The 16,104-nt window shown below is 40.1% G+C and overlaps 1 protein-coding gene across 1 annotated transcript in view; it reads right to left on the reverse strand.

Annotated features, from left to right (window-relative positions):
• UTRN (utrophin) overlaps nt 1–16,104 on the reverse strand; it is a 501,770-nt gene that overhangs the window by 105,660 nt on the left and 380,006 nt on the right. Inside the window, exons 55-58 of the mRNA XM_034766878.1 lie at nt 15,678–15,946; nt 13,605–13,751; nt 12,113–12,191; nt 8,754–8,814 (exon numbers count right to left, since the gene is read on the reverse strand). Coding sequence (XP_034622769.1) covers nt 8,754–8,814; nt 12,113–12,191; nt 13,605–13,751; nt 15,678–15,946 — 556 coding nt within the window. The remainder of the gene's footprint in view (nt 1–8,753; nt 8,815–12,112; nt 12,192–13,604; nt 13,752–15,677; nt 15,947–16,104) is intronic.

Consider the following 16,104-nt stretch of genomic DNA (forward strand, 5'->3'; position numbering starts at 1 on the left):
TGAGATTATCTGCAACTCATCTAGCACAGTCTAACTCTCTGAATACCTCGGACAGATGTCAAACATTGTATCTTACTCTTTGTAAGAGGGTGACTTGCTCTTAAGGGCTGAATGCCTGAGGCCAGACAACCCTGACAACTGAAGAGGCACACCTGAGAGAGATCAGGTGATTCCTCTATAAAGGAGCAGCAAGTCACTGCAGTGGAGAGGGTCTGTTTAGGGAGACCATAGCAGAGAAAATTGGACATAGGTTGCTGGGAGTGAGTAGGCTCCAGCAGAAGACCTTGGGAATGGAAAACGAGACTATAGGCAGGAATGGCCTAGGAGTGACCCAGTGAGAGAGTAAAGAGATGGACTATGTTTTGGGACACTGAGTTTTATTTTATATGAATAAACCCAGACCCCAAGAAGGGGTCTTATGAATGGCCCCCCAAAAGGATATGTAGTGTATATTTAAGAAGCCCTTTGAGCGGGAAACTGAGGCAAGGAGACACTTACAGGCTGTCCTAAGGCCACCAGGAGGTGGCAATTCATTGATGCTCTTATTCTCCTCCTTTTCCAGTTCATTTTTATCCCTCAACTCAGACAAAAGAATATCCAGTTTATTAAGCCCCACCTCTCTACATAAAACCCCAACTGTAAAAATGGCAGAAGCAGCATGCCTTAGGATATCTCCTTGAGACCATTAATCTTAAATATAACTATTCTTGGAAGACGTGGGATGCTGAAAGACATCACTGCCTAGATTCCAGGGCAGCCCTGCTTCTCTTTCAGTTTAAGTTATGCCTTATATCACCTCCAGGTTTACATTTCATTTAAAGACCAGACCTTGGCCTAAGCAAACAGAGGAGCCATGAACAGAAGCAGCTAAAAGGGAGTTTTGCAAGCGAGTTTGGAGGGAGAGTGTGTGTGTTGGGGGCTAGATACACTTAACGTTTTTTAAATTTCCTTAAACTGAATGCCAAAACTACCCCCTGATAAAAAGAAAACATCAACAAAGGAACGAGCTGCAGGAGTAAAAAAGAGAATGCAGGCAGTATCCCAGCAACAGACTGGGGGCTTTCCAGTTTAATGCACTCAATGCAGCATGTATAATTACCTGCTGTATGGGCAGGTGGCGTATATGTGCAAGGAGTTCCTGGCCCTCATAGACCGTGCATGGGCTTTAGAGACCAGAGTGGCTGAAGAGCTAAGGGACACAGAGAGATACATGGATGAGACTTTTTGGGACACAACAGAATGGTCTCACACCATCTGACAGCCTCTGTGCTGTTGAGGACCATGAAAGTTTCAGGGAAGGAGAACATCCAACTGGAGCAGAGGAAAACAATCCCATATTTGGGACCCTCCTTCCAGACGATGTCATGGTATTCTCTCACACTGAGGATACCTCTCCAGGGGAGGGAACTCTAGTTATTATAAATAATAAGATGGGTGAACTAGAGTGCCTCATATTAAATGAGGATATTGATATTGATATAATAGGCATCACAGAAACTTGGTGGAATGAGGATAAGCAATGGGACACGGTAATACCAGGGTACAAAATATATTGGAAAGCCAGAACAAGTCATATTGGTGGGGGAGTGGCACTATATGTGAAAGAAAGCGTAGAATCAAATGACATTAAAATCTTAAATGAACCAAACTCTATGGATAGTAATTCCATGCTTGAAAAATATGAATATAACAGTAGGGATATATTACTGGCCACCTGACCAGGATGAAGATAGTGATTGCGAAATGCTCAGGGAGATTAGAGAGGCTATAAAAAACTCAATAATGCGGTACTTCAGCTATCCCCATATTGAATGGGTACATGTCACCTCAGGATGGGATGCAAAGATAAAGTTTCTTGACACCTTAAATGACTGCTTCTTGGAGCAGCTAGTCCTGGAACCTACAACAGAAGAGGCAATTCTTGATTTAGTCCTAAGTGGAGTACACAGTCTGATACAAGAGGTGAATATAGCTGGTCCGCTTGGTAATAGTGACCATAACATAATTAAATTTAACATCCCTGTGGCAGGGAAAACACCACAGCGGCCCAACACGGTAGCATTTAATTTCAGAAAGGGGAACTACACAAAAATGAGGAAGTTAAACAGAAATTAAAAGGTACAGTGCCAAAAGTGAAATCCCTGAAAGCTACATGGAAGCTTTTTAAAAGACACCATAATAGAAGCTCAACTCAAATGTATACCCCAAATTAACAAACATAGTAAGAGAACCAAAAAAAAAAGCCACCATGGCTAAACCACACAGTAAAAGAAGCAGTGAAAGGCAAGTATCCTTTAAAAAGTGGAAGTTAAATCCTAGTGAGGAAAATAGAAAAGAGCATAAATTCTCACAAGTATAAAAACATAATTAGGAAGGCCAAAAAAGAATTTAAAGAATAGCTAGCCAAAGACTCAAAAAGTAATAGCAAAAGATGTTTAAAGTACATCAGAAACAGGAAGCCTGCTAAACAGCTAGTGGGGCGACTCGATGATCAAGATGCTAAAGGAGCACTCAAGGATGATAAGGCCATTGCGGAGAAACTAAATGAATTTTTTGCATCAGTCTTCACAGCTGAGGACGTGAGGAAAATTCCCAAACCTGAGCATTCTTTTTAGGTGAAAAATCTGAGGAACTGTACCAGATTGAGGTGTCATTAGAGGAGGTTTTAGAACAAACTGATAAATTAAACAGTAATAAGGCTCCCAAAAGAATTCTGAAGGAACTCAAATGTGAAATTGCAGAAATAATAACTGTGGTTTGTAACCTATCATATAAATTAGCTTCTGTACCAAATGACTGGCAGATAGCTAATGTGATGCCAATTTTTAAAAAGGGGTCCAGAGGTGATCCCGGCAATTACAGGCCGGTAAGCCTGACTTCAGTACCTGGCAAATTGGTTGAAACTATAGTAAAGAACAGAATTGTCCGACACATAGATGGACACGAGTTGTTGGGGAAGAATCAACATGGGTTTTGTAAAGGGATATCATGCCTCATCAATCTATTAGAATTCTTTGAGGGAGTCAACAAGCATGTGGACAAGGGTGATCCAGTGGATATAGTGTACTTAGATTTTCAGAAAGCCTTTGACAAGGTTCCTCACCAAAGGCTCTTAAGCAAAGTAAGCTGTCATGGGATAAGAGGGAAGGTCCTCTCATGGACTGGCAACTGGTTAAAAGATAGGAAATATATATATATGGAGATATACCTATCTCATAGAACTGGAAGGGACCCTGAAGGGTCATCGAGTCCAGCCCCCTACCTTCACTAGCAGGACCAAGTACTGATTTTGCCCCAGATCCCTTAGTGGCCCCCTCAAGGATTGAACTCACAACCCTGGATTTAGCAGGCCGATGCTTAAACCACCGAGTTATCCCTCAGCCTGGAAACAATGGGCAAGAATAAATAGTCAGTTTTCAGAATGGAGAGAGGTAAATAGTGGTGACCCCCAGGCATCTGTACTGGGACCAGTACTATTCAACATATTTGTAAGTGATCTGGATAAAGGGGTAAACAGAGAAGTGGCAAAAATTAAAGATGATACAAAACTACTCAAGATAGTTAAGACCAAAGCAGACTGTGAAGAGCTTCAAAAGGATCTCTCAAAACTAGGTAACTGGGCAACAAAATGGCAGATGAAATTTAATGTTGATAAATGCAAAGTAATGCAAATTGGAAAACATAATCTCAACTATACACATAAAATTATGGGGTCTAAATTAGCTGTTACCACTCAAGAAAGATCTTGGCATCACTGTGGATAGTTCTCTGAAAACATCCATTGAATGTGCAGCGGCAGTCAAAAAAGCTAACAGAATGTTGGGAATCATTAAGACAGACAGAAAATATCATATTGTCTCTATATAAATCCATGGTACGCCCACATCTTGCATACTGCATGCAGATGTGGTCACCCCATCTCAAAAAAGAGATATTGAAATTGGAATAGGTTCAGAAGAGGGCAACAAAAATGATTAGGAGTATGGAACGGCTTCCACATGAGGAGAGATTAATAAGATTGGGACTTTTCAGCTTGGAAAAGAGAAGACTAAGGGGGAATATGATAGAGGTCTATAAAATCATGACTGGTGTGGAGAAAGTAAAGAAGGAAGTGTTATTTACTCCTTCTCATAACACACGAACTGGGGGTCACCAAATGAAATTAACAGGCAGCAGGTTTAAAACAAACAAATGGAAGTATTTCTTCACCGAATGCAGTGTCAACCTGCGGAACTCTTTGACAGAGGATGTTGTGAAGGCCAAGTCTATAACAGGGTTTAAAAAAGAACTAGATATATTCATGGAGGATAGGTCCATCAATGGCTATTAGCCAGGATGGGCAGGGATGATGCCCCTAGCCTGTTTGCCAGAAGCTTAGAAAAGGCAACAGGGGATGGATCACTAGATGATTACCTGCTCTGATCATTCCCTTTGGGGCACCTGGCATTGGCCACTGTTGGAAGACAGGATACTGGGCTAGATGGACCTTTGGTCTGACCCAGTATGGCCGTTCTTATGTTGAAACCAGAAAAATCATTAGGAAAATTAAGTGACAAGCTAATCTGTACATCTGTCCAAGAACTGGTTCCTTGTATAAAGGGTAAATATTGCAGACGTATGATTTCTCTCTTGAATTGTACTGTCAAAGCACACTAATTGTTCAATTAAATACGTTTTTAATTATGGCATTATTTGTCCTCTCTTCTCCTAACTAGGTCTGAAGGTAGGGAATAGACATAGTTTACAAAAACTATATATATGCCCCAGCCTGATAATGCCCCAAAAGACAAAATTAAGAATCAGCTTTTTTCTGACATTTTTTTGGTTCTATTTTCCGTAACTCAGTACACTTCCCTTACCTGCTGCTGGCAAGTGTGAAGTTTGGAAACAGTATGCAACAAGAAAATAAGGCAACTGCCAAGGAAAGCTGGCCTGGCAGATTGTGAAGCTATAAATATTTAGCATTCTTCAGCTTGCTTTTAAAAAAATAAATAAAATCTGCCGATTAAATATCAGATCGTTCTACTTTTCTTTCAAGGCATAAATATCAAGACAGTCTGCATCAAGTTGATAGTATAGGAAAAAGCTCTGTAAAAGCCTTCTTGTGGGGGCAGTGGGTGAATTTTCTACTTCAATTGCTTTGGCCTTGTTTATTAAAACCAACCTTTATAAAAATAGACAAATGACGAATACAAACTAGTGGGGCCATCAAAAGATTCTTCCACTCATTGCCTACACTTGACCATTCCCCTTTTATAATGCTATCTTAATGATTATTGAATGATGCTAGTGCACTGTCTAAAAATCCTGACTGGCCACATTCACAACTCCAATTATGTCCACAGATCTGTGGGGCTGCCAGATTAAAATAACTGTTTTGCCTGCTTTGCTAGCATCCTTGTTGAATTTAAAAAAAAAAAAAAATTCCTCTGCTTTATTACATAAAATCATGACCAGAAAGACTCAATACTCCTCTGAATTTCTTAAGCAAGGATCTACATAATTGGCCCAGTCTCAAATAACTTTAGCCTACTTTTGCAATATATATGCTACATACGTTTAAATTGTTTCTCTTTGCCAATCAAAAAAGTGCATTAAAATTGCAGAGTGATGCACTCAAAGGCAGGAAATGGCAAAGATCAAGTTGCCAATGCAACTGTATCTTGCTGCTCTTACCCCCTGGTATGTATGCCTTATTATACATTAACTATAATATAAGCTTTCACATGAGATGCCTGCTTCATTCAGGGAGCAGGCTGGATGTGTTGCCTTTCTTCCTCAGCTGACTCTTGCTCCTCTGTAGTCCCTCAACAATCATGATTCAGGCTTTCTCCAGGATTCAAAGGTTCTAATGGAATAGGAGCCTGGAAAATATGGGGGACTATGACCTTAGAGACTAACAGAAGTATTGGGAGCATAAGCTTTCATGGGTAAGAACCTCACTTCTTCAGATGCAAGTATGTTGGGTGTTACTGGAGATGGTACTGAAGTACGATTGGTGTGCCCTTCATATCTGGCTACAGAAGATGGCACTGAAGATGATTTTGGCCTGGCTCTGCGTCCCTGTGTTTTGGAGGCTCTGAATCTGATGCCAGTGCTACTCTAGGTTCTTTACCTAATGGATTTTTAGTATGCACCATGGCCTTCAAAGCTAGTTCCATGGTCTCAGTTTTGGAGGGGATGGGAACTTGCTATCCCTATTGGGACATGCAGTCTCCTGAGACCCATTCTGGAGAAAGGGGTCTTTTCTTTTTTGAGGGTCTAGATGGCTCTGAAGGGCCCCCAAGGTCTTTGCTTACTGTCACAGCAGAGACTGTTGCCAAGGCTCTCAGATCAACTGGATCCAAGGTACAGGTGTGTGACTTGATCCTGCAGGTCTCAGGGAGTGTTCCAGCAACAGGAATTTTAGCCTGTTTCCCCTCAGTTGCTTAGATCTGCTTTTAATACATGAGCAGATCTTACATTTGAAGGGGATATGTGACTTTTCCAGGCTGTGGAGGCAACCTGAATGTCCGTAACTGCGAGGGGAAGACTAATGGCAGGTCTGGCAGGATTTGAAACCTGGGTGGTGACCATGATCCATACCTGAGGCCATGGATCCAGGTCCCCCCCCAAAGGTCCAAATCAGGCAACAGAAGGAGAGGGGAACCTCCAAAATGCACAGAGTGTACTAAATAACAAAAAAAAAGAAAAGATAAGATTAAGGGAGAGAGGTAGCAAGCTGTGTATTTAGCTAACAGACACCACCATGCTCTGTCACAGGCTGCAGATGTGTTGAGAAGGAACTGGAGAGGCAACGGGTATACCTTTGCTCCAGAGTACAATGGGGTCGAGGGTGCAGGCATGGACCTGCAGAACTGGTGATGAAAATCACCAATTAAGGGTGCATTGGTTTGCGGACATCCTGATGTGGAGCAGCCATAGGGACATTATGTTCATTTTCGTGAGGGGGAGACCATGATGTTGCTATAATGATTGAGAGTGAGCCCCATAGTGCTCCTTTCGGTCAAGAGAAGGGAGTAAGGCTTACAAAACAGCCCAGATGATGTAGCTGTGAGGTACAAGGAGCCTCTACAGGGCTCTCATAGCTGCTGGTGTTGCAGAGGATTAAGTGCCACAAAAATCATTAATTGTAGGTTGGAAGAAGATGCACCAGTGACTTCTCTCCCTCCTCCCCAGGGATACAAAGCAGTGAAGAAGGGAGCAAGCACACCCAGAATGAGAGAGGCGATTTGAGAGGTGCTGGGGGAGGAAGGAATCCCTTCCTGTTCCCCAGTCCCCCCCCCCCCCCCAAAATATGCGTAGCTTGGCAGAACCTCTATCAGTACTAATACCTCTTTACCCTCAAAGGCTCCAGCTATCGGAGGATGAGTCAGTGTGAGCAAGGACTGTAGCAGCCAAACTCACTTCCTCAAGCATTTAACTTCCCTGCATACCCACCACTGCAGACATGGTTGCAGCTGCCTGAAGCAGGGTGGCCTTTTGAAGCACAGCAGGAAGGGAGAAGAGCTATAGACTATGTTTTTTCAGTCCCCTCCTTCTCACCTCAGCTCCTCTCCCCCATCCTGGGCATGAAGGAAGGAATCTCCTACTCTAAGGAAAGGCTGGGCAAACACAGGCATAGAGACAAAGAAATAGTATCATTAACTTCATATTTAGAACCCCAAATATTTCTAAAATAGTTTTTAGTGAGTCACTGAACGTGAGCTCTACAGATAAATGACAGTGTCATGTACTATAGCATAAAGGTTGTGATGGCACTGGTTTGGGATGACCTACGATGCTCACTGGTAGATATGCTACATTGAGGAGTAATATGGCCCTTCCAAACAGATGCTGACAACATTTTAAATGGACTTTCCCCCCTCAGAACTAAAACAAACTAATACAGGTTTGGTTTAAAATGACGGTGCATTGGATATTCCGAAACAGCATTTATCCCTTTTGCAAACAGCTGCTGGTTTCCTGATAGAGCCGTGATCTTTGTCCTTCTAATGTAAGGGAGAAAGTACAGGTTTATAAACATAATTATATAAGAAAACTGATACAGGTAGTGATTGTGGATGATTTTTTCCATCAGAACACACTGAATATCTCCACGAAGAACTATTTCCATTATTTACAATTTATTCAGCAAATGATTAATTTTATGCCAGGTCGGCATTTCAAAAGCAAAGAAAAAAAATTAGGAGAACAGGAAAAGCAGAAGGATCAGCCAGATGGCTATGCATACAGGAGCTCTGAACAAAAAGAAAAACAACAGATTTTCAACTGTAAACCATTTACTTTTTCTTTGTAAAAATTAGTCACTACAAAAATGCTTCTCAACTATGGACTTTGTCATTAAATGATTGAGAGTTGATATACAGTGTATTCAGGCTTTTACAGAAAAACAATCTGTTTGTTTGTTTTTTCCTTTTTTTCCTATGGGTTAGGCTTTGAATGAACAAGGTTCTTAAATATGTGCCTAACTTTAAGCACATGAGTAGCCCTATTGGCTTAAATGGCACTACTCATGTGCTTAAATAACCTTGCTGAATCAGAGCTTCTATGCTGGATGATTTGTATATATTCATAAACGAGTGCTCATATTGTAGAAAAAAAATGTATAACACATATAGCATGATAGACTAAGCAGTGAGTATGCTGGTAACATTTCTACTAATATTGTAACATTAAGTACGTATCAGGCTTAGCTCACAAAACCCTTCGCTTTCTTTAGTGCAGCTAAATTAGAATCAAGGCCAACTTACTTGATGTAATAGGGCACTTTGTTATGTGAAACAGATCGCTGCCACGGAAGCTGAACTGAAGCTGGGGGGGGGAAAAAACACAGGAGGTGGTGATTAGACAGCACCTGTCTTAAAAACAAGATTCCTTTTTACAATTAAACCCACTTATAATAAATTAAGTGGAAATGGCTCTAATTTTCCAGTCAGGCTTTCAGTAATTCAGCTGGAGAAAACCATGGTACTATATCAGGGTGGTGTTATCCATCTATTTGATGACAAGCAAGAAATAAAATAAACAAATATGGTAATTCCATTTCAAAGAAGGATAATAAATTGTAGCTTAGTAAGCCATCCACTCAGAGGCAGGCTAAGGGGGTAAGGACAAAGTTTTTCCTATCTCCGGCAATGGGTTCCAGAAAATACAAGCAATTTAAGCTTTGGAAATATGGGCCTCCACTACCATAATCAATACACTATAATATAATGAAAAATAAAAATAATAACCACACTATTAGTTATTTTCCTCAGCTCCTATTTGCAATCCAAATTAATATTGATTAATTAGACCCCATTCCCATGCTCCTGGAGCTAGTAGTACATGCAAAATGTATGTAAATCTGACAGCAAAAAAGATAATCTGTAAAGTCAGGTTGCCCTATAACACATCCACACAAGAGATGCAAAACTTACAATACAGTACAACTCTGTTTATCTAAAAATCTCAGGAGACACAAGAAATCTTTAGATGAAGAGTGAAGAGGATATCTGACAGATTATCTTTGAAGTGGCCACATGCTGGGCATCCCTGTATACATATTCTATACCTTCCAATGCCACATGCTTTATACCTCCCCAGAGGACATAACCAAACTGGTGTTTGATTAAACAGTTTCTACTGTATAGGAAATTCACTTCATCATATTCACTGTGGAAGCAAATGATATTTGTTCTTGAAAGAATAAGCAGGAATAATTAACCAGCACCATGAGACGAATTTATATTCAACACACAAGCCAGTCAGACCCCGAAAGTTAGGCATCAAACGCCATATTTAAACATCTAGGCAAGTAGGATGAAAATTCTGTCCACATTGTACAGAGTTGTTAAATTAATTTACTAAACAACAGATTAGTACTTTGGGGAAAAAGATATGAATTTATGAAAAAAGGTCTACATTTTTATATGGTATTGAAAGAATTAAGCAAAAATGTTGTGCCACCCTTCAAGGAGAAAAAAGGTATCCATATTTTAATAAGTGTTGCTAATTTGTAAGAAAAAAAGTTCCATGACCAAACAATCATTTTATTTGAAACAAAGAGAATAGTAGGGCTTGTATTTTAGAGAAAGAGTGAAATCCACGGATGGGCCAAGATAGCAGACAATTTTAGAAATATGCTGCTTTCAGACCTTCATTTCCTAATAGTGTTAGCCATTGCCATTGGTTTCTGTGGTACTATTATTTGAATGATGTTACCTAACTGAGAAGATTAGCTCCCTCTGAATTTTGCTCAGATTTGACTTATTAGTTATGAGTGATTGCAGATATTCTGCACTGGCACGTAGATAAATCTATTATTATGTTATCAAGACTATCTCTAATTTCTGTGGATCAAGTGATAACGAACTTATTTAGAACCATCAATAAAAACATTGTCCATTTTCTGTGCTGCATGAACCTGTGCAAAGATGAAATTCTTCTTTAAAAAATCGTTATTTGTGCATGGAAGATGAACAGAGTAATTATTGATTCTGGCACCCAGTATGAATACTGCAGATATTAATAAAAGGTTGGATGCAGTTGAGGGAGGCATAGAAGAGGGGGGCTGAAGGCTTTGGTTGAAGAGTACAGCAGGCTGAGAGACAGAGCATATGAAGATAACAACTGATTGACATTAATCTATTCTTCTAAGAATACAAAAGATGAACTGCAGAGTTGTGGAATGTGGACATGTAAAATAAATTAAAATTAGCAAAAAATCAAGCTAGTATTTCTGAAAGCTTTGAGACAGTAGCATGGGTTTCTTTTAGAGGAATTATGGATTATAAAATATTCTGAGGTTGGATTATTTTGTATCCATCTACATTAGGGATGGCTAAACTTTGCCAACATGAGGGTAAGCTGTAAGGAGCCCAAGGTTTCCAAGTTGAGAAAGGATGCAATTAGATTGCAGCTGTCTTCCCTCTAGTAAAATGTTGGTGGGATGACAGAAATAGATCAGGAAAGAGCTGGAGCATGGGTTGTGGCAATCGATTGACATTGCTTCAAGCTGTCCTCTGTGTCCGGTTGTTCTTCGTAGAATAGGAGTGACTAGTGTTTCAGGATTGACTGCCAATCCCCCGTAAGGGACGTTCCTCAAGAACAAAGCTGAGGCATGCTGGTAAGGCAGCATGAAGATGCTTCTTCAGCTGTACTAATTCTAAGACTAAACCGAGCCCTCAAGTTTCCCAGGCATTCCCCGATACTATTGATGCATTTTATTTACTTATTTGTGCAAAAAAAGCGGTAAGTGGCTCTGTTCTCAGGGTCACTGTTGAAGTAACTGGCAGGACTCAGAGGTTCCAGCTGGTCTGCAAATAGGTCCCATTTTGGAGGAATTGCTCTAAAAAAAACTTTATACTATGTATGACCTGTATTTTTGAATTGAATGTATGATGCTGCACCTCTTTCACCAGGCTCTTTATTTTGAACATACTTGTGGGTTTGAAATGAGAATATGGCTGTTACATTTCCTGAAAAGGGAACACTAGATATCCAGGGCTTTTGAAAATATTTTAGGGTATTTGGCTTGTCAGCTGGCAAGATGCTCTGAGCATTATGCATACAATACATAGAGATCTATGGAATCAAAAGTGGAATATAAGAGTTAAGTCATTTATATGACACCATCCACCCATCTCAAAGCACCCGAGGAGAATACATGACAAAGAGCTATGATTATTATTGCAGTGTTCATCTAAAAACTAGAGACAGGCCTGAATTAACACCTTGTATCTGAACATACTTGAACTTTGGGGGTGCTAGTGGGTGAGAGAAAGATTCAGAAACTGAACATGGATCTTTATTCCACAGTTCCATTATGTTTCTATAATGGGTCAAATGTCAGCCATGGATCTGAAAATCCCATAGCTAGGTAGGAGTAGAAACATTGTGCATGGAGACGCCTAGGTGGTCCACGAGGATGGAATACTATAGAGTGATGAAGTGAAATGAAGAAGAATGAGGAAGAAGAGGGAATCAACCCAGCTGAAAGAACGATGTAGTTAATTACAAGGAAGAGAAACTTCCTGATGTTATGGGTCAGTTAAGGGTATCGTTATGTGAGAGGTGACTGGAGAGAAGGCTACTGTCTCAAATTTATCAATTTATTACTAGCACTTACTGGAGAGAAAATGTTGAGATTCAGGGCCAAAATCCTGGTGTGCTTCCTGTAGCAGTTTAAGGCGATCCTCTACAGATACCTATACACAAACAAACAAAAAACAACAAGGTTTCTTATTTGTTTTCTAAAGCTGGAGTCACAATAAAAACATTGGTTTGCATTCAATTCCAAATAAACTTCATGTATCTTCTACATTTATTTACTCTCAGTTCATTTACACCCACTGTTTTTCTTTTTCAATTCAAGCTAATGTTGCGCTTGTATAAGCAATGCAGATCAATAATGAACAACAGAAGTTTCATGGTGACTAAAGTTGTTCCTTGAAATTTCTGTTTTGTTTCTCCCCATTTCTCTTGTCCAACTGTCTGTCGTCAGCAGGCCTCACTTTGATCGTATCAATCTTACAGCTGCCTTTACAAGATGGGACCATTGTGGAGCATGCTGCTTCACTGGCTGACAGGATGACCAGACTTCCTTCTGGTTTACTAATTAAACTGCACTAAGCATGTGCAGCAGGGGCTTGGCTGCTTAGCTAATTCTCTTTAAGGTAGAAAATCATTCCAACACCAAATTACATTTTGAGAGACAAGGAGGGACGCTTCAGAAATGTTAATAACTTTGCCTCCCAGCTTGTTTTGAGCCTAGTAGCCCGGCAGCTTACATCCAAACTCGGCAGGTTCTTGCAACAAAGATAAAGGAGACATATTTTTTCCCCCCTTTCAAAACATTTTGATTTCCGCAATTCCTTCTGTGTGTGGCAGGAGAGAGAGTCTGAGACTTGGGGAAATCAAAATTAATAGAAGTGGATTGACAAAAAAAATACCATAAAAGATAGTGGTTCAGAGGGGGAGGGAAATGAAAAGATTGGTAAACTGATAAATAAATTAAGAATCCTCATTATTTCATTCAGCATGAAACTGTAAATCAACTAAATAAGATACACTGAAGCACTAGTCAAATATAAGCCATATGAATCCACTCCAGACCCCTCAAGCATGTTTTCTGCTCCTAAACCGTCACTTCCTTCCTCCCACCCCATGGTCCCAGACCTACCAGTATTCACATTATTCATGAAAAATTCCCTATGGAAATTGGACATTTAAAAAAAAAAAAAAATCAACTTCTATACAGGTGGCAACACAGCAGAAATATATGTTTACACTTTCAAACATTTCAATAACTATGATTTATGGAGTTATTTCAGTGCTTACAAATTGGTTCAAATATTGCTATCACACAGGTGAAACGAAAATAAGATCTAGTCTGTAAAGATTAACACAGTCCCTTGAGTGAGTGAACTGCTGAGAGAGCAGAAAAGGGAGGCTATCAGTCAAGACAGTAAAGGAAAGACAGCTCCTTTCATTGCTTTTTGCCACTATGGTAACAGAGTCAAGAGAGCAACAAGGGAAAAATAGTAATAATTTGTTTTGTAAGAGAAAAAGAAGAGTACTGCTGAAGCACTTCCTCCTTCAGGGAAAGGAGGAGGGCATACCTGCAAAAGTTTCCAGCGCATATTAAGGTCATCCAGCTGGCGAGACATCTTTAAAGATGGATGAAGGTCAAGTGGAGACAGCTGACTAGATAAATCATTCACTGTTTTAACTTTCAAGTTGATTGGTGCAATCTCTTCTCTGAAAGCCTGATAGGAAAAAAGAAAACACACACTTGGCTTGACCACCATCTTACAGAACAGAATGAAAGCTTGCATGCCAAACAAAAAACAGTTACATTTGGTTGACACTGACACGGCAGTATAGATATTCTAAACAAGAGCATACAAAGGAGGTAATCAGCATTCTCTATGGAGGGAAGCCTATTTACTTAAATATAGTTTTTGACAGTAAAGGATTCTACCCAGTTGTATTATTTGACTTTAAATCCACTTCTGTACACAGGGCCCATATAAAGCCTACTTACATCCCACTTAAGCTATCAAAATAGGCCTTAAATATGTTTTTAGGGGTGCATAGGGCTTGTGTGGTCATTCTGTACAGGGGTGGATTTCATCCAATACTGCAATATTCTACAGTGAGTTTTAGTAATACTGGTTCACATTAAGGATTCTTAAACCAAATTTATTGAATAAGGCTGACTATTGTTCCCTGATCAAAAGCTGCTGGCAAAATCTTTATTCAAATACCTCGTTACTGAATTAGCAAACATGAGGCAATGCATCTTCCAAGGAAAAGGAATAGAATACTTTATGGGATTCTGACTGTACAGTTAAAACTATTATGATTAAAAAAGAAGAAAGAGGTTTTCTGAATCAAACAAAACTAAATAAACATTAAAAAGTAAAAGTTTTAGTTATAAAAAAAAAAAAGTTAAGTTTTTTTTTTTTTTTTGGACAATCCAACTATTCCCTACCTTCTTTGAAACTAATCAGTCCCATTCACAGGAGACATCTACTGGCAAGAAGGGAAATTTTGGTTTGTGGGCTGCCAACACTCCCCCACAACTCTAGCAGATCTTTCTGCTTTCCACAGCAATGAAAATTTAATAGACTTTGCTTTACCCTCCTTTGCAGAAATGACATCAAGATATGACAAACCGTTTCTTAACACAAGAACAAAGAGCTATTCCCTGCAGCATGCAAGAGCTTGGTTTACTGTCTATACTAAAATGGGAAAGGGGGAGGAATGTATGCATTACTCTTAAATCAACTGCGGTCTGGATATAAATCAGCTTTGACTATGTTTGACTCAAACTTTTTAGGTTCCATTGAACCTGAATAGACTGAGCAAAACTTCAGAGGACGGAGGTGTAAAGCCCTACTCATTTATGTATGAACATCAGTTAAGTGAAGCAGTCAGATATACTACTTACATAGTACCATACATGCATATAACTATTTGCAATATATATAAAGATGGAATCTTTCTTGCAAATGTTTACAATCCAAGACGGTTGATCTTTTCATGAGTAACTTTACATACTAAGGTCAGAGGTAAACCTATGCATTTGAGCATGGCTTTGATCAGTGTGTATTGTGCATGCTTGTATGTTGGAACTGAAAGAGATTTTGCTGTGGACCTGAGGAGTCAGTGTTTCTGGGTATGACATCATTTGGGTACTAAGGAATATAAAATGAAGTTAGTGACAATTATAGATGTTGCCTTAATTAGCAATTTCCTTGAAGTTTAATAATTGTGTTGATAGGAAATGCCCTGGAGCAAATTTAACTACAAGGCCTGTAGGCGGCATGAAGGGTATGTGTAACTAGTGAAAAGCAACCTGCGTCCACACTGCAGCACGTAGCTACATGCGGCAATGAAAGGATCTGGCAGGGGGAGACAGCAAGGAAAGGCTTCGACAGCTCCCCGCTACTAGAGCCTTTCACTGCAGTAAGAAAAGACTCTGGCAGAGGGGAGGCAGCGAGGAAGGGCTTTAGCCGTGAGGAGCTGCCGGAGCGTTTCCCTGCTACCAACCCACTGCCAGAGCCTCTCTTTACTGCTGGAGCCTTTCCCTATAGTAGGGAAAGGTTCTGGCTCGGGGGGGGGGGGGGGCAGTATGTCACTACACTGCTAAAAACAGTTGTTATATTCACAAAGAATGTCATGCTTACTGTAGTTTTCTCAATGTGTTCCTGCAATGAGTCAATCAGTAAATCTCCTACTGGTTTCCAGCCATTTCGCACATTCTCAGCCTCTTTCAAGTCAGCATCAAGGTCGTCCATGGCACACTGCAAGTCTTTCAGTTTCTCTAACGCTTTGTCTACTTGCTTCTGCCAGTTGTTGGCACTGGTATTCAGGCTCTCCCATTTCTCTTTCACCTCTGAAGACTGCTTGCGCATAGCTTTGGCAATTCTCTGTGCTTTCTCCTCTGGGGTCAACTCTGCAGTGAAAAGGTGGTTTCAGGGTTTAGGGTATGCGCAAGCAGTCTTCAGAGGAAAGTTGCTGTTCATTTTTGGTTGAACAGATTTAATTCTGTACGAGGAGCACATTCAATAAGACTCTATCTGATAAGTCGTCCAGCCAATTCAGAGCTCATCA

Source organism: Trachemys scripta, chromosome 3, assembly GCF_013100865.1.
Source record: "Trachemys scripta elegans isolate TJP31775 chromosome 3, CAS_Tse_1.0, whole genome shotgun sequence".
Lineage (NCBI taxonomy): Eukaryota > Metazoa > Chordata > Testudines > Emydidae > Trachemys > Trachemys scripta.